At 45.5% G+C, this 18,592-nt stretch overlaps 3 protein-coding genes across 8 annotated transcripts in view; 1 reads left to right on the top strand and 2 right to left on the bottom strand.

The window, feature by feature from the left end:
• Window positions 1–3,130, bottom strand: part of IMMT (inner membrane mitochondrial protein) — a 34,757-nt gene extending 31,627 nt beyond the window's left edge. For 2 of the 4 annotated variants that reach the window (XM_054030650.1, XM_054030651.1), the window contains exon 1: window positions 2,969–3,127. In XM_054030650.1, coding sequence (XP_053886625.1) covers window positions 2,969–3,013 — 45 coding nt within the window. In that variant the 5' untranslated portion in view covers window positions 3,014–3,127. Of the gene's footprint in view, window positions 1–2,968 lie in introns of all 4 variants that reach the window. The other 2 variants (XM_054030653.1, XM_054030652.1) reach the window with 2 other exon arrangements.
• A 4,541-nt stretch (window positions 3,131–7,671) lies between these two features.
• Window positions 7,672–12,360, top strand: MRPL35 (mitochondrial ribosomal protein L35). The gene is made up of 4 exons (XM_054029775.1): window positions 7,672–7,822; window positions 10,389–10,575; window positions 11,588–11,732; window positions 11,966–12,360. The coding sequence occupies exons 1-4, from the start codon at window positions 7,789–7,791 to the stop codon at window positions 12,152–12,154; spliced, it is 555 nt and encodes a 184-aa protein (XP_053885750.1). The 5' UTR covers window positions 7,672–7,788; the 3' UTR covers window positions 12,155–12,360.
• An 876-nt stretch (window positions 12,361–13,236) lies between these two features.
• The window catches only part of REEP1 (receptor accessory protein 1), a 101,685-nt gene continuing 96,329 nt past the window's right edge, over window positions 13,237–18,592 (bottom strand). For all 3 annotated transcript variants that reach the window (XM_054029771.1, XM_054029772.1, XM_054029774.1), the window contains one exon: window positions 13,237–17,120. In XM_054029771.1, coding sequence (XP_053885746.1) covers window positions 17,049–17,120 — 72 coding nt within the window. In that variant the 3' untranslated portion in view covers window positions 13,237–17,048. The remainder of the gene's footprint in view (window positions 17,121–18,592) is intronic.

The following is an 18,592-nucleotide window of genomic DNA, read 5'->3' as shown; positions in this document are numbered from 1 at the left end:
GGCATGCACACTGCTGCCACAGGTGTCCTGACACCTATCTCCCATCTAAGCGCCAGAGCAATTCATAAACTGGGGGAAGACAGGCAGACGAACACCTAAAGTTGTGTGAGCTGCCTAATCTGGCAGGTGTGCTCAGAGGCTGCCTACTGGACCGGATCCTATTCAAAATCTGGCAGCAGCAGCCCACCTTATAACTTCTGGCCCAGTGCTTTCAGTACTCACCTGGGATATAGGAGACCCAATTCAATTCCCTCCTCTGCCAGAGGGAGAGAAAGGATTTGAACAGGGGTCTCCCACCTTTCACGAGAGTGCTCTAACCACTAAGCTATGGGATATCCTGATGCAAGGCTCCCATCAATCTCTCCTACTGAAGCTGTTCCATTGTGGATAAATAATGCAAGAGTGATTGGAGCAGGGGGACTGGACCGGACCCTTGGTCTCCCACCTTCCAGGTTGGTGCCCTAACCACTCTATTAAAACAGCCCCTAGAATTAAAACCATTTGTTTCTAATTTTCAGCTTCTAGCTCCTTTGAGGCCCCAAGTCTTCCAGAAACATAAATAGGAAATAAAAATAAGTGACTCAGTAAAAGATGGAACATTAAGATTTTAAAGCTCGGTATGCTGCCTCATTCTACATCTAGCTCCTGCCATCTGAGATAGTCCTTCCTCTCTCTCTCTCCACCTCCTTGACCTTCATCTATTAGAAAGATATTTACTTACAAACGGAGAAAACAGATATGAAGGCCATTGATATACCTCACACACAACTCAGATGCTTTTATATAACAATTTTTCAGACCACAGCCACATTTTAGAACTATACTCTAACCCAGATTATCCAAAGCTGTTAGAGAGTCTCCAAAGATCTTTAAAACAGGAAGGGTACATGTGTAAAACTCTCAAGAGATGGCTGGCAGTTTCTGGAAGTCTACATTCTAGGACCCCACCCCACAGCTCAAACTTTCCACAAACCTTGATTTAGAGGATGTCGGATGACTTGGCATGCTGAGTTCTTCAACCTTACAGGGCAACAAGAATGCCAGCTGTTGTTGTGGGGCTGGCTAGCTTTAAAGAGATTACACTCCAACTACAAAGCCATCAGGCCTTTTATATTTTGGCTCGGTCATTCTCTGTGGTTGGAAAACCTAAACTACACTGAAGTATAGCGTAAAACCCTAAAAGTATATATTTATTAAGTCAGTTATTTAATGTGCTTCTGTAACGAAAAACACAATATTCCAACAAGGTACTTGAAAATCAGTCCAATCTATAAATACTTACAGTCTTCAGAAGAAAGTGTAAAAAACTGCTTTAAAAAGACTTCAAGCTTATAATCTCCAAACATGAGATAAAGTCAAGGTTCCACTTTTTTTTCCATCAATTGGCTGCTTCTTGGAATGACATCATACACTTCTCTCCTATTCCTCTTTTCTCTGTGACTATCAAAACTGACAAGTCCCACTCCTTGAAGGTGGCAGATTCCCTCGTTTGGGGATTGACTTTAAAACTGCTTTTAAAAGCAAAGATGATAAAGCTAGCTGTGTGGATTTCAGCAACATTTAAACTTACTCAAAGTTTGACGTATCAGAGGGGTAGCTGTGTTAGCCTGGATCTGTAAAAAGTAACAGAGAGTCTTGTGGCACCTTATAGACTAACAGACGTAATGGAGCATAAGCTTTCGTGGGTGAACACCCACTTCGTCAGACGCATGCCGTGTGTCTGACAAAGTGGGTATTCACCCATGAAAGCTTATGCTCCAATACGTCTGTTAGTCTCAAAGTTTGAAGTATCCCCTTAGCTTCAACCAAGATAACTCCTTCCCATTATCATGTTCCCTGTTATTTATGAAACACAAATGTGCTCTGGGGTGTACAGGACAACATGAAAACAGGCCCAGTCCAGCAGAGGTTACAATATAGAGGAAAAATGTTAGAGAGAGTGCACTGGGAAACCAAAACAAGGGATTGCTTTAGGGCAGTTTTAGCATATTGGTTCGTTTGTTGTGGTCATTATAGACGATTTAGAAGGAAATAAGAGAGGGTGAGAGTCTTGTAATCAGAAGAAATTAGAGGAACAAGGTCATGTCCTTCTCTACTGATATAGCCATCTGGGCCCTTTAGAAATAACTATGTGTCCATTTTGCTCTTGTAGCAAGAGACAGCTGTAAGCATTTTTCAACCACCTCTTCGTGTTTATTGCACCTCCTGCTCCCAGACACTGAAACAGCAGCCAGGGAACAACCAAAGCCAGGCTCACGGAGTTCTACCATGTGTGCAACTGGCAGAGGCCCGCCTCTACGGTAGGGGTGATGCCGAAGGAGACTACAGTCCCCAGCATGCTGCGCCCCGGCCCCAGCCCAGAGCCTTTTAGGAGGGCGGGGCTGCAACTACAACTCCCAGTATACAGCATGGAACTGGGCTCCTCCTGGCTAGAAGAATTTAGCCGTCCGTGACGACGATTAATCCCACAATGCACTGCTCCCCCTCAAGACCGTAGACTTCTCCTGAGTAGTCGCCGGCAGGCTACAAACGTCCCACTTTACGGCGCGTGAGAGCCGTACCGACCCACGAAGACTACAAGGACCATCATGCAGCGCGACTCCCCCTTGCCAGAGTTTGCGCCTCGCATGCCGGGACCCGTAGTCTACCTAGCCAGACCGGGAGAACCGACTGCACCATTCTATTGGCCATTTCAGCCGTCACTTAGTAGACGGACAGCCAATCAGCCTCTACGTGCGCCCCGTCATTGAGGAAAGCTGAGCAGCGATTAGAGGACGCGACTTCTCCCCGTGTCTCCTGTCGTGCTCATGACCCCGATTCATTCTCTTCGCCGGAAAGTGGCGTAGCGCGACTTATCGAGACAGCCCCCCCCAGTAGCGCGACGAGAGCGCAGCGCCCCAGTGCGCGACCGGCACAGGAGCCGCAACGGCTCCTGCCTTCGCTGCTGGCGCCCCCCTTCCCCGCTCACCTGGGCGGCTGCCGCGGCCCCCGCTCGCTGACAGACTCGCAGCATCTTCGTCCTCAAACGCCAGGCACTGTGCGTGGTAGCCGCGGGGGCAGGCGGGAGTTTGCGGGAAAGTGCCGTGTGCGGTAACTCTCAGCAGTCACACGCACTGCGCAGACGCAACAACCGCCCCTGCCGCGCCGTTGAGGGGTGGAGCCGCTCTGGGAGGAGATGGTGACTGACGGGAGTGGACGCCCAATCAGGCCTCGGAGAATATGCAAATAAATGTCCGCCGAGCCGACCTGAGTCACGCATGCGCTATATCGTGCCCAGGCCTCAGGGTGGGGCAGTGCTTGGGGTGGTAGCCAATCAGAGGTTGGGGAGCTGGGAGCTGGAAGTAGGCTGGCTGAAAGGGGAAAAGAACAGGAGTACTTGTGGCACCTTAGAGACTAACAAATTTATTAGAGCATAAGCTTTCGTGGACTACAGCCCACTTCTTCGGATGCATATAGAGTGGAATAAATATTGAGGAGATATATATACACACATACAGAGAGCATAAACAGTTGGGAGTTGTCTTACCAACTCTGAGAGGCCAATTAAGTAAGAGAAAAAACAAAACGTTTGAAGTGATAATCAAGCTAGCCCAGTACAGACAGGTTGATAAGAAGTGTGAGAATACTTACAAGGGGAGATAGATTCAATGTTTGTAATGGCTCCGAAGAAGTGGGCTATAGTCCACAAAAGCTTATGCTCTAATAAATTTGTTAGTCTCTAAGGTGCCACAAGTACTCCTGTTCTTTTTGCGGATACAGACTAACACGGCTGCTACTCTGAAACCTAGCTAAAGGGAAGTGCTCCATGCCAGGCCGAGGTGTCAGTGCTCCCACCTCGGAGATCACCCTCAGGTCAGGCAGGAGAGTCTTGGGGCTGAAAACTAAAAGGGTCCATCTGGGTGCAAGCCTGTCTGCTGATTTCAGCCAGGGCCTGGTGCTGGGACAGTTTGTATAGTGGTGCTGGGAGCCATTGCACCGAACTGTACGCTCTGTATATGATAGAATTCACTTTAAGCCAGGGAGTGGAGAAGCAGTGCCCCGAGTTCCAGCACCTATAATTGCAGCGTGAGCTTAGGTCCAAGTTTGTGCCAGAGACTCCTGCTAGCAGGTGCACCTATTCAGTTCCAGGAGGTGGGCGGGCACAAGCCCATAACACCTGAAGGTCCCTCTCCCAGTTTAGGGAGAAGCAGTTGAACCTGGAGCTCAAATAATTTCAGGGAACAACTAATGAGAAAGCTGGGCCAGGAATGAGGTCATAGGGCCACAAGGAAGGAACCAGAGCAGGACACCGAGCAGACAGCTCCCACTGTTCCTCAAAGGTGTTTAGGGAACCAGTGGATGCTGCCCAGAGGGACTATGCCTGGACATGTGATCAGCTGGAAGGATGGAAAGAGGCCCCACAGTAGCAGAGCACCTAACCATCCAGCATCTTCCTCTTGGTTTTATAAATGGCCACTTTGGCCAATGCCAGGAGGAGGTTGACCAGGAGGTCTTGTGAGTTCGTGGGGCCACAGAGAGGAGGTGCATGAATCAGGAGGTGCAGGGAATAGTGCAGCCAAAATCTTAGGAGAAGGTTCTGGAGGAGACGGAAAAGGGGCTGCAACCTGGTGCACTTGAGATAAATGTGCACCTGGATCTCCCTCACACCGCAAAAAGGGCAAGTATCAGGGATGAGGGTGAACTGCGCTAAGTACATGCCTGTGCTCACAGCTCCATGAAGGAGCCGTCAGCTCATATCCCCAGTGAGCAGTGGGATCAAGGTGAAATATAGGCTGGCCTACCAGGGTTCCTCCCCCTCCACCGGTGGTAAAAGGTCCTGTCCCTTAGTGTCAGGGTGAGACATGAGGGTGAGGAAATGTGTGGAGCAGGAGCATGTACAGATGTGCCCTTGGCGTGGTTCAGAAATAAACCAGCTACAGATCGCAGAGCTGGCTCAGATTATACAGAAGAGGAGCCGGGGAGGGCTTGCAGGGCAGGGACCCAATGAAAAGATCCACAGAGTCAGGAGTGAGGGGCGGGCGGGGAGCACCCTCTTGCAGGACCTGCTCAAAGAAAGCCCGAGAGGCAGGCAATAAGGCTGTCCTCACCTCTTGGAGTACACACCGAGGATTTGAGGGGTAGAGAGCTCCATGCGCCAATCAAGCGCCAACGGATCCACCCAGTCCCCTTGGCCGTAGGCCAGGAGGTCTCCAATTCCTGTGGTGCCTGCCAGGACCAGCCACTGGTGCACAGAAGGGGTCCCCACCACTTGCACCCCTAGTTGGGGGTTGTGTAGCAGGGGCTCTGTGAGAAGATCTGCCCTCTCGACAGCCACCACAAACCTGGTCACCAAACCAGCTTCCAGGTCCAGAGGAGGTCATGGTAGAAGACCGGCAGCTCAGAGAGGTCTCAAGGAAGATCCCTCGGATGAATCTAAAATAACTGCCAATCATATGGGAGGCAGGAGTGCTCCAACAGCTATACCCCATCCCCTGGAGGGCTCAAACCACCATCCTTTTGGTTAACATGCTGACCCATTGCACCACAGAGAGACACTGGAGTTAAAAGCTTTTTGACACAGATCTACAAATCTGTGGTACAGTCTCAAAAGGGAAGGAGCAGCTGCACGGGTAGTTTCAGCCAGCCCCATAAACACCGCTGCCATCAGCCCTGCCTGCCAAGGTTTTCACTCCTGTTCTGACATTCTTACCATCCAGCTAATTGGCTCCATGCTCCGGTCCTCGCCTCCTGCCCCTACCTCACAGTCTCATCAATTCAATCTAACCCCCATTGCTATCCCTGCTCTTTCCGATCCCGTGCTTTTCATTTCAATTCATCCCTTCCTTCTCTCTGCAGTCTGCACCTACTCCTGCCCTATAGTAGAATCCATTATGTAAAACACAGACACAAAATAAAACATTGTGGAACTAACCTGTTTGCAAATCATCACAGTTTGCTCTTCTAGCAGATCCATCCTCCCCCATTGTGTCTGCCTATTTAGACTATAAACTTTTAATGCAGGAACTTATTGAGTTGGAGACTCTAGGTGTGACTGCAATAAAAATAATTAAGGGGTCCTGATCTTCACCAAAGCCTCTAGGAGCTAAATATTAATAAATATTCTGGGTCAGAATTAAGGAAGATGCTTCCTTGGAACAGATTCGGGAAACAGTGTAGTCAGCTTTCACTTATCCACATAACCTCTGGGTGAAGGTTAATCAGGATTCGTACTGGAGAAGGTGTCTCTGACTATGGGTTTCAGAGTAGCATCCATGTTAGTCTGTATCCGCAAAAAGAAGAACAGGAGTACTTGTGGCACCTTAGAGACTAACAAATTTATTAGAGCATAAGCTTTCGTGGACTACAGCCCACTTCTTCGGATCTGGGTTAAGAGTTTCTGGAAAAAATATCTTAGTAATTACAGACCTGGGGACAATAAACTGTCTGTTTTTTGTAAATACTGTAATTTTTTGCAGATTCACTGTGTGTCTGGATCTTCTCAGTGTTTCTAGCATGTGTTCTGCTTTATTTATGTCAGGATTAATTTGCCCTCTTCCTGCCTGAACCTATTAGTGGGAGACTCTGATCACACAACTGAAGGGCACAAACATAAAAGATCCCAGTCTGCAATGAAAGAATCACATTTATATTACACAATTACACTCATGTGTTAGATTTAAAAATGCTGTTGATAACTTCACTGTGTATTCATATCTGATAGTATTTTGGAAGTTATAAATAGAGATATTCTTCAGATAAGAAGTGAGGTTTTTTTACCCACGAAAGCTTATGCCCAAATAAATCTGTTAGTGAGGTTTTTTTACCCACGAAACCTTATGTTCAAATAAATCTGTTAGTCTTTAAGGTGCAACCGGACTCCTTGTTGTTTTTGTGGATACAGACTAACACGGCTACCCCGATAGTTGACATCCTGCAATAAGAACTGTAGGGCAATGGACGCTATATGGGTGCAAAGGTCAGCTCATGTGGCTTTTATTACAGAAGCAGGACCTTAGTGTTGTTTTCTGCTAGGAATGCATTGTGCCTATAGGGAACAGGGCTTTTAGGAAGACCATGAAAGACAAAAATATTAAATAATCAAGGAAGAGAAGAGGTAACTAAGGGATGGGTGGGATATTCTGCAGCCCTTCTCACATTATCACATTTCCCTTGGTCCTGATGCTGCATTTCTAATGCAAGACCAGCTGTATTACTACAAATGGCCGGGTGCGGAGCGTAATGTTGCAATGGCTGAAGGGAGTATGACTGTATTCAGCTTTCACTTTTGTCAGAACGCTACTGAATGTAACCAGCCCACCCGGACATCCCAACGCAGCTAAACAGGCACTGAGGTCCCGGGCGCCACTGAACACCCCCAGAAGCGATGTAACGATTGCCTGGCCAGCGACACACTCATTGAGATGAGAGGAACGAGTATCCGAGTCAGAGCCGCCCTACAGCGGAGCTACTGCACCGCGCTGCCCACAGTGCAGGGCCGGGACTGGGCAGCACCAGCACTGATTGGCCCGCGCTGCACCAGGGCGAGTAAACCCCGGGAACGCCCAGCGCAAGGCGGAATGGGGGCTGCACGCCCAGCTCCTCCCGCCCGCGGAGCACGCGCACGCGCACTTCGGCGGGGAGGGGGTAGCCAGGGCGCGGGTAAGGAAGCAAGAGCCTAGAGCCACCGTCCGGCCTCTGCCCCGCCCCCTCCCTGTGACCGCCGGTCCCGCGGGCTCCCCGTTCTAGTCCCCGCCCCCTGCGCGGCATGTCCCTCGCTGCCTGCCGTAGGCAGTCTGCGCGGCTGGCAAGATGGCGGCAGCTGCTGTTACGCGGAGGGTGTCGGGTCAGTGTGAGACTCTCTACCGGCGGGGGGAGGAGAGCGGGGGATCGGGAGAGAAGCCGCTGGGGGGAGGGAGGCTCCTTGCCCGTGGGGGGATGGGGGAGCCCTGGTGGTTCTTGGCCCCATTGCAGCAGCCCCACTAGTGGGGGGAGGGGTAGCACGGTCCGGGGCAGCACAGACCGGGAACCCTCGTGTCCTGGCTTAACAATCAGCTACGCCGGTTCGCTGCCTCTAGGGGACACGGGATTTGGGTCTGGGAACCTCAGACTGAGGCTCTGCCCCAGCTGCACCCAGATGGGGGGCCCCACACGTAGGGTGAGCAGGTGTCTGTTTTTCGACCTGACCACCTGGTCGAAAAGGGATCCTGGCGGCTCCGGTCAGCAGTGCTGACTGGGCCGTTGACTGTCAGGTTGGCAGTGCCGCACAGCGCAGCTGAGAGGCTCCCTGCGGTTCCCAGGAAGCAGCCAGCCTGTCACCCCTCTGGCTCCTAGGCATAGGGGCAGTCAGGGGGCACCGCACGCTGCCCCCACCCCAAGCACCGCCCCCACAGCTCCCATTGGCCATGGTTCCCCTCATCCCCAGCCCCACTCCAGAGCCCTCAGCCCCAGCCAGAGCCCTCGTGCCTGCCTCCACACCCCAGTCCCCAGCCCTGATCCCCCTCCTGCCCTCTGAACCTCTCAATCCCAATCCAGAGTACCCTCCTACTCCCCAAGCCCCTCATCCCTAGCCCCACCCAAGTCTGCACCCCCAGCCAGAGCCTGCACCCCCTGCCAGAGGACCCTCCTGCCCTCCGAACCCCCCAGCCCAGAGCCCCCTCCTGCATCCCAAATCCCTCATCCCCAGCCGGAGCCCTCACCCCCTCTCGCATTCTAACCCACTGTCTCAATCCCCTCCCACACTCTGAACTCCTCATTTCTGGTCCCACCTTGGAGCCTACACCCACAGCTGGAGCCCTCACCCCCACCTGCACCCCAGTCCCCTGAGCCAGCCCGATGAAAATGAGCGAGTGAGTGAGGGTGGGGGAGGAGAGCAAGCAACAGAGGGAGGGGGGAATGAAGTGAACAGGGGCGGGGTCTCAGAGAAGGGGCGGGGCAAGGGTGTTTGGTTTTGCGTGAGTAGAAAGTTGCCACCCCTACCCACACTGACCATGTGTTGGAGATGGAGGGGTGTAACTGGAAGTGGATTGCGGCAGCCCTTGTTGGTATGGTGGGCCTGTGTGGTTTGCAGCAATGACAAATCCCAGCATGCAGTACAGCTGTGTCACTCAAACTGGGATGGAGCATCCTGTGCAAGATGAAACAGTGCATGCTGGGATTTGGTATTTTTATTGCTGCGCCTCCTTGAATCGAAATGAAGCATTGCATGCTGGGACACGTCTCCATGCATCAGACTCCAGGCTCACGCACATGACAAGCCCAACCTTTTGGCTTGTCCTCACCCTGTTTAGTGAGCCTCATAAATAGCTTTAAAAAAGGTCAGTTATCTACAGGCAACTGATGGAACGTGATGTAGGTGACCTCATCTTCAAATTGGATGTGAGGGCTGAACATAACACGGTCCTCCATCTCGAAAGTTCTTGGGTCAGGATGGAGAACTGCATGTTGGAATCTCATTTATGCGGGGTGCATCTCCATATTGAAGGTGACTGTGGCTATGGCCACGAGTGTGTTTTCCCTCTGAGCCACGCTTTGGCCATTCCTGGTTTAGACAAACTGCAGCTTGTTGGTGCTGTGATTCCCTGTAACCATGGATGGTGTGCAATGCTCTGAAATGCTGGTCTGTTTTGCCAGAAGCCTAGCTAAACAATTTCTAAAACATCAAAGGGGAAACAGGGTGATCTGTGTGCTAAACACTTCAAGGAAAGTGTCAGATTGGTCAAAAGCTGTGTATATAAAGCGTAATGGGGAAATGAATTTTGTTTCCTATTTGCAATATTTAGTTTCAGGTCATAAATGAGCAAAAAAAGCATCAATATTAATGTCAGTCTTTTACAATTTATAAAAGAAGACTTATTTCTAGATGTCATTAGTTTGAAAATATTTATTGAAAGATTCTTTCATAGATTCTAGGACTGGAAGGGATCTCGAGAGGTCATCGAATCCAGTCCCATGCCCTCATGGCAGGACCAAATATTCTTTCTTTCTTTTTCAAGATAATGTACATGAGAGCAACATAATATTTCCAACAGGGTCTTTGGTCAGTCAACCATCTTTATAAAACTTTCATTGACCGCTAGGGGGCAGATCTTCAAAAACTTTCACACCCAGAAGCTGATGATTCTGAATTTGGTGCTAGAATAAAAGTCATAGGTGATATTGAACCTACATGTTAGTGTCTGAGGAATATCTAGCTCTACGTTTTCAGTCAGTGCGATTTTGATGAGTACCCTTGCCAATCGCACTGTCTGCCCTGTGCAAAGTGTCTAAACAGGGAATTTAGCAGATTTGTAATTAAGTGGTATTAATGTTTATTGAAACACAATAAAACATGGGTTCAGGTATCAGGTAGTTTCAACCCACTGCTCACTTTTCATTAACTTTTCCTGGTATTATCTATTCTCTCTCCATAGGGATTTTAAGACCTCTGAATTTTCTGGTCCCTTTGGCTTACAACAGCTCCTGCAACATCCGTCTTATTTCTGGACTCTCCATACAATGTTTCAACCGGGTGCAGGCACCATTAGCTTCTTCTGTTACGAAACCTCTGCTGTCTGTTAGTGATCTGTCCTGTGGGTGTCCTCTCTCCATCTTTAACAGGTATGGTATGTTTTTAAAGGGTGAATGTTACATAAAACCTATTAGAAAACAAAGAGCCTGCTGTAAAATTTGCAGAATGTAATACACACTAGAGTCAGCACTAGAACTTTCCTTCATATTTCTCACCATTGCACTAGCCCAGTGCACAGTTCAGCTCAACCAGTGGCATCAATGGATGGAATGCAGTGTAGACCACCACCAGCATTTTTGTCACCGACCTAACTCTGCTCAGAGCAGGTTGCACCAGAGCAATGATGGGAAACAAAGAAAAATACTAATCTACACAAGCTTATAAGGAGAGTGTTAGGGTTAAACCTGATTCCTATCCAAATTCTATATTCTCAGCAACACTTTTGAAAAGTAGCATCTTTCTCCAATTTGGCATGGGAAGTTCTGTTGCTAATTGTCACTCTTGCAAGCAGGATCAGTTTTTAAAACTCCTTCTCCCACCTGTATCATGTCAAGACCCTTCAATGAAGATGCAAGATCGAACATGCCTCAAACATGTACCTCAGCTCATCGCAATAAGAATCCTTGTTATAAAACTGGTGTTTGTTTTATTAATTAAAATAATGAATGCCCCAAATCTCAATGTTAAAACATGTAATTTTAACTTTTCACCCGAAATAGCTCCTGTTACACTACCCTGAGTTCTCCACTCCATTTTTAAAAGTTATGAACCAAAGAAAACTGTCCATACAGTGCTTAGCACAGTGGGGTCCAGGTCCATGACTAAGGCTCCTAAGTGCTACGATAATATAAATAATAATAATATTTGAAATTCACTTAACCAGACATTTGCACTGCAATATAATAAAGATGTATATGTCAATACTCCGCCAAAGGGCCTATTGAAATGTTAGATCAGTTTGCTTTTAAATTTCCTCAGGCAAGTTGGCGTAAAGCCATTCTGGGTTTTCCAGATGGAGTCAATCAGGTGCTGCGTTCTGGGGAAAGAGCACTTCATTCTTGTTAAATTACATATTTCAGCTTTTTCTGTTCTTTATTTCAGTGTAACACCCTTACTGCCACGTATCCTTCAGCAGCCAGTGAGGACTCTCACATATTATAGCCTGCGAAAAGGAAAGAGGAAATCTGTAAAATCTGTGGTCTACAGATTTCTCCGACTGCACTGTGGCCTTTGGTTAAGGAAAAAAGTAAGGCTTTCATTTTATTAAATATGAGATCTACTCTTACTTAAAGACAGAGTGAGCCAGCTGCCTTCCTTCCTCTAGGGGTCAGTAGTGATTGGAAAAAAACCAAAGAAAATCCAGGGTCAGAGTTGAAAGCTGACTTGCTCAGGGCATGGGGATTGTTGAGGTATGGGGGGTTACTGTTGCTAGACATCCGTCTATAATAAAGTGATGTAGAATTCTTTGTCTTCTGACAGGCTGGTTACAAGAAAAAATTATGGAAAAAGTCTATTCCCCAGAAAAGACGCTTGAGGGAACAAGTGTTTTGCAATAAAACACAAAGTAAACTCCTTGATAAAATGACCACTTCTTTCTGGAAGAGAAGAAACTGGTACGTTGATGATCCCTTCCAGAAATATCATGATCGCACAAACCTTCGACTATAGAAAACCTGTCTCTTCTGTGTCTCAGTTCACACTTTTGTTTTTCCTCTTACTGCTCAATATATGTCATTGTATGTGGGCTGGGATCTTTTTATGCATTTCCAAAGACAAATAACTACAATCTGTCATTTTTCCACATGCAAATATACGGTCTGATTTGAATTATTGGTACAAACACCCAAATAAACTAATTCCAGATTGTGATTGGAGTATTGAGTCATAGTTGGTTATTGTATTTCACTTCAATAAATGGAGGGGGGCAAGGGGAAAAAGTGAGAAATTCTGATTAAGCTAAATATTCTGAATTTCTTGTGGTGAGATTCTTGCAATCGGGCATAAACAATATATGTAATTGAACATCTAAGCTAAATTTTAAGAATTGATATTAAAATGGGAATGTTTAAAGCAGTTTGAAAAATACAAATAATATAGAAAGGTATTACCAAAGCACCTAGGAGCCCCCCAGTCATGGACCAGGACTCCATTGGGCGAGGCACTGTACAAACACAGAACAAAAAGACAGTTGCTGTCTCAGTGTCTGCATTAAATGAGTGGGGCTACCATTTTAATAACTTTGCCCAGTTTGATACTGACGTAGCTTCTCCACGGGAAAACACTGAAAATTAGTGTGTTCCGAATGTTGGTCACTGGGAAACTAAAGTGATTAAAACAAATGTTAAATTAGTTAAAATTAGAGAACTTCCCTTACAACCACTCTGAAAGTTTCTAATTTTCATTCCTTTCTTGTTAATTGTGAATAATTGCCTGCTTGTTAATCCTCTTAAATTCTGGCTCTACTTTATAGTACCCGATTTGGTACACACATGAGCCTTTTATATGAAACGATGTATGTGATTTTAGTTTTACACTCTAGGTCAGGATGATATGTTTGCTTCTGCTTTCACTAAGGCCTAATCCCGTGCGTTCTTTAAAACTTGGCAGCCTGTAGACAGTGTGACAACAGTAGCTTCAAACTGTTCCATTCTCTTTACTGTAGCCTGTCAATCAGTTCCACTATCATTTGTTTAACAAGACAAGGCTTGCTTTGTAATAAAGCTGTGGTAGTCCAATGAATTCACGGGTAACATGTTTAGTAGCTGTATTTTTTCCAATTGGTAATACAGAAAGGAATTCTGAAGGACATGCAGCATTTGGTGAATACATCTATATACAGTTAGCAAGAATTAAGACAACTAAATAATGCCGTAATAAAAGTAACAACAAGTATTCTGGCCTGCCAGATACATTGAACAGACTGAAGATGCTTTCTTCTTTGTTTTGTTTTTTTTTTAAAGAAAAGATTAAGACTTTATTCAAGATGTATATCAAGCATAACAAAACCAGCAAAACTCCAACCTTTGGAATACTGTTGTAATGTCCATCCTTATGAGGCTTTACGTATACTATCTTATCACAGCTCTTTTCTACTGATCATGAGAGAGAAACCTCTTTTAAGTGCACAGTTACAATCCTTAAATATGTTTGTATAAGTGTGAATCTCAAAAGTACGCATAGTGTTCTTTACAATTTCAAATACGTGCTAGGTGCAAAACAGGTACCCGAAACAAATAAACAGCAAAAGAAGACTGATTAACAAGCATTCTGTCACAAACATATAGATCTCATTACTACATGAGAACACGATTATTTCACAGAGCACAGTCAAAGGCAACAGGCTGTTTACATGATGCCAGAGAGCATCACGTCCCTCTAGTAAGCCTTTCCTTCTTATTTTTTAATCACGAGGTAATTTCTCCCCTTGTTGTTAGAAACAGAAGGCCCAGTTCTCCTCTTCCTTATACCAGGTTTACTCTTGTATAATTCCCTTGGCTTCTGGGCAATTACTCCCAATTTACACTAGGGTAAGTGGAGCCTTGGCTGTAGTTGGAAATAGCCCTGTTTCAACAATCATTGCAGCTACACTGGGGCAGATAGTTACATTTAGACAAGGATGTGTAAGGGTTTGCAGTGAGTTGCTCAAAGTTTACCCCATTCAGAATTAAGGTAAATCCTGTGTAAACCTGCAGGCTAATTCACTGGCCCAGGCACCAAAGAAAATTCTCCAGCCACGGGATTTCTGTCCCCTTCTCTTCAAGGCTTTAGTTTTATTTCTTCAAAATAACACATTCAACATATCATTGCCTGAGCTGGGGTCTTTTGCAGGGGCCTAACTACTCCATATGGGCTTACAACCCCTTGAGAGTCATATACACTGGGTTCTTTCCCCAGAGCTGAAGACTGATGCTGGAAGGGGCCTTGCCCCCAATCTGAGCTCTTGTTCTTGATGAGAACCAGGTTATATTCAAGCTACCTGCTCCTTGATCTTACTGCTTCAGCTGGGTGGCAACTGATTAGTCAGAGGAGGGGCTGGGGCCCCATTCCCCTTAAAGGGCCAGCTAGCATGTGATATTCTGATTAGTTCAATTGACACAAACCCAGGTTTGCCTTTGTCTACTGCTAGTGGTCAGCCCATGTGTAGCAACACCAATTGTTGAACTGGGGTTATTCCCAAGGGGAGACAGTGCCTGAGAGAAGAGTCAGGACCAAAGAACATACAGCTGATGTGGATCCCAAATAAACATATGTATCTGAATGTTAAAATGACAGACCTTTAGAGGAAGCATTCGTAAACAACCTGTGTCTGTAATACACTGAATTCAAAGCAAGTGATTGTTCTATCCTGTGTACAGAACACTACATGTTTAGGCATTCACATTTCTTGTCAGTCTATACACAAATACACAGCTTAGTTGATAACACATTTTTGCCAGCGATATGAAAAGATTTTTTTTTTCAGTGAATGTCTTTGAGAGATAAGGCAACTCCCTTGTCAACAGTTTCACCTCAGCGTTTAAGAAAACCGAAACAGTCAAGTTTACAGTAAAACAGCAGATCAGACATTTAATAACTTTCGTGAGGATGAATGTTAATACAGTGTGTATGAGAGCAGAAGTCATCAAATGTTATGCAGCTATATATTTTTATTTTTGGCATAATTTGAGTGCAAACTTGTCAGCTTTTGTTTTGTCTTATGGCACCCTATTGCGTAGCACTGAAAATGAAGCTTGTTTGCAACAGGATTTTAATTTTAACTAACACTTCAAGCAAAGTTCCTTTTTTTTTTAATTGTTGAAAAATCAAATGGACTCTAGAGCTGCTTAACTTAAATACATAAGCTTAGCTACTCAAAGCTTTGCTGAGTGTGTTCTAACGACGGAATATTTTTCAACTGCCATCTAGAACACACTTTTTTTTAGCATATAGTCTTCACAAAACACAATCTACTCACTGCTTAGAAGGGAAATCAGATTTTCCAATAACAGGTCCAAATATTGTGGCAATCACAAGAAATGTCTGTTTGCCCTTTCCTCCTACTAGCCAAACTGATACAAAGCTTTGTGGGGAGGGGACAGCAGTAATTTTTACTTCTCAAACCATTTAAGGAAGCTTCAGAATTACCTCAAGATGAGTTAGCAAGAAGGCTGAGATTTAGAAGCCTATCCGGCAGATAATATTTAACAAAGGCCATGTCGGATATGCTTATCTCTGAGTCTGGTGCACTCTAACCAGTCATGGGCAGGCTGGGCCACTTCTGTACCTGAACTAGGTTAACAATATTATTCATAATCAAGTCTGTTTATTGATCAGTTATCAATGGCAATCATGTCACATGATTCTAAAAGTTTTTCTAGTCTATGGGAGAGGGCCAAGAGCAAACACAAAGGGCCACATAATTAACTCATTTATGAATTTCACATGCTTTTACATTTACAGGAGACACCAACTTTAAGCACAAATACACTTATCCTACAACTTCTTCCTCTTCTTTTGTATTTAGCATTTATATATGGATACCAATGCACCAGCCAAACTACAGAGTCTCATGGTTTAAACCAGAATCCACATACTGGCAAAATTCTCTCCAAGCCACGTGGAAGAGCTCAATTCCAATGTTCTTCTCTGGCTATGGGAGTGCAATTCCCACATCCGCTCCAGTAAAGCAAAACATCTGAAGTGAGCTCATACATGCAGATGAGGAAGGTGAATTTTGCCCTATGAAATCAATGGCTAATGTGATTCTGGTTAACATTGTAGCAGTTATTACAAAGATGGCTTGCATATATTGTAGAACTGCCAGTAAAATGTTGGTCAAAAGTTATAAGATTAATTCTTTCATTTTCTACAAAATATATTACTCTTCTTCTGGCTCAGGAGTATCAAAATTAAGACTCCCCTACTTTATTTTGTGAAATCAGTTTATTCTCTTGTACATTTCTCTTTCTCATCATCTCTAAGTTGTTTTCTCTATATTTTCAGCACAGTGACTGGAGTTCACATAATTTACTTGCAGAAAAAGAAATGGAGTTGCAGCTCAACTTTTGCTAATAAGTCTCAGACATTCTGTACAGTAGAAAGAATTCAAAATATCTCACGTCAGTCACAGTCTTGTTATAAGATGGAGGAAGGGTAGGGAGAAAAATCTATGGCTCCTGCAAGTCCACTTCGTTAAGGATAAAACCATAAATAGATACATCAGTCAAAGTATCATTGAGATCTATTGAGTATTTTTTTGTTTGTTTGCATTCACAAGCTAAAACTATGCAGACACAACTAATAATTGCAAATGTACAGCCTGACAGGGTTAGCTGGAGTGGTTGTATATTCTGCAAATGAAACAGGGGGACTCTGACACTGTTACCACCTGTGAGAGTGTTCTAACATGTTATGGGAAAATGCAAGTAACATGTAACTTAAGGGAAGAGAGAAAGGCCATGTCTGCAGTGCTGCACATCAAATCGCATCCATCTCACTGCTGTTTTTCTACATAATTAGCAAGTAGCTCTTTAAGGCAGAAGAGAGACATTCTGTGGATCTTGGTGCTATTGGCTCATCGCACTCACATGGTTTCAGTGGTAGAGGTTGAGGTACTTTTCTTCCTGAAGCGAGGTCTAAGGGGCCTAGGCGGTGCCTGTGGGGAATCAAGAGAAGGTTTTGTTGAAACAGTAGTAACATATTGTGTTTTACATCTTCAAAGTGATGTACAAATATTCATTTGCTCATCCTCGTGATACCTCATGTAGGGAAGGTAGGTATTATCCACATTTAGAGATGAAGAAACAAAGACCAGATCCCTAATAAATCCCCATTTAAAGATTCCCTAAATAGGCAGCTGGAAATTTCCCCAATATGAGAGAATCCTTAAAGTCCTGTAGCCAGCTCAACACAATCACCCTTCTGGGCTCCTGACTTTGGAGGCATGGCTAGGAAGGAGAATGGCTAGAGCGCACTGTGCTTCAATAAACCCTACCGGTGTAATGGCCCCTAGGAAGCCATTATAAGCTAGTGCAATTTACAGAAGCCTTGAGACTGCTCTAAGTTATGCCCCTATTATCAGGAGAGCAAAAAGGTGCCAGAACGCCAATTTTGGCACTCCCAACCCCAAACACTGCTCCAGGGCACCTGAGAAATCAGTTGTCTGGGCCCACAAAACCCAAGGCCCACTCAAAAGGGAACAATGCATGCTATGACTTGTAGCCTTCACAGGCAGCCTCTTCATAACAAAAGACAAGGACATCTGCAATCTTTTCTCCATTTTATGCCAATTGGATGAAACTTGTGAACTTCTGCCAAGCTGCCAACCCAGATTCCTTGTCCGGACAAAGCCTGGACACAGTTTGAAATGATTTCAAAACAGAACCATTGAAATTCTGCCGTACAGTTACATTACTGATGTGGAGTTCTTAAAAACAGACCTCTTCAGACATAATAAGTGAGCTACAAGCGTTCACTGTACGACTCACGGGGAGATCTGCCAGGAGGTCTATCACGGCTGCCTACGTGGCAGGTGCCAGATTAACTCAAATCCTGGGTAGTCCCACTCCCCAAGTCTGAGAGAGAGAGAGAAAGCACCCCGAGCAGCAAACAGACCATTATGTGGTATTGTTAACCACTGGTGCATAGTTCACCCAACAGAGCTACAGCATGGCACAGTTATGGTTTGTGAGAGTCACACAGCAAACTAGTTAGATGAATCTTAAAGCGGTAGAAAGTGTTGCTCAGTTTAAAAATGTATTTACATCCATCATGTAACAAACTGCCTAAGCAGTAGCAGAACAGCGTATTCTGACACTCCATAACATGGTAGTATTCCCGAAGAGTGCATGGGAGCTGAATGAGTATAAAGTGATACAACATACAAATCACTTTTCAACGTCCTGTCAAGTAGTTAGATTTGCTCAACACATAGGGCCAAAACCTGCCCTGGTTTAAGGGAGAACAGATATCATTGGCTTCACTGTAAATTGTGCCCGCTTACACCAGGCCTAAGTAGTGTGGGCCATCATCACGCAGCTTAACCTGGCATCTATGACCCACTCCCATTCTCTGACAGACAGTACCCCAAATCTGCCTTTGGCCCTAATCCTAAAAGCCTTACACCAG

The sequence above is a fragment of the Malaclemys terrapin genome, chromosome 5, assembly GCF_027887155.1.
Source record: "Malaclemys terrapin pileata isolate rMalTer1 chromosome 5, rMalTer1.hap1, whole genome shotgun sequence".
Lineage (NCBI taxonomy): Eukaryota > Metazoa > Chordata > Testudines > Emydidae > Malaclemys > Malaclemys terrapin.
The sequence above is the reverse complement of the archived record's forward strand: the minus strand, read 5'-3'. Positions and strand labels throughout refer to the sequence as shown.

Excerpts from the sequence above, each read along its gene's own strand:
- MRPL35 (XM_054029775.1), top strand. The coding sequence starts at position 7,789 with ATGGCGGCAGCTGCTGTTACGCGGAGGGTGTCGG. Across the intron at positions 7,823-10,388 it reads TGTTACGCGGAGGGTGTCGG|GGATTTTAAGACCTCTGAAT; the intron begins GTCAGTGTGAGA and ends CTCTCTCCATAG. Across the intron at positions 11,733-11,965 it reads GCCTTTGGTTAAGGAAAAAA|GCTGGTTACAAGAAAAAATT; the intron begins GTAAGGCTTTCA and ends GTCTTCTGACAG.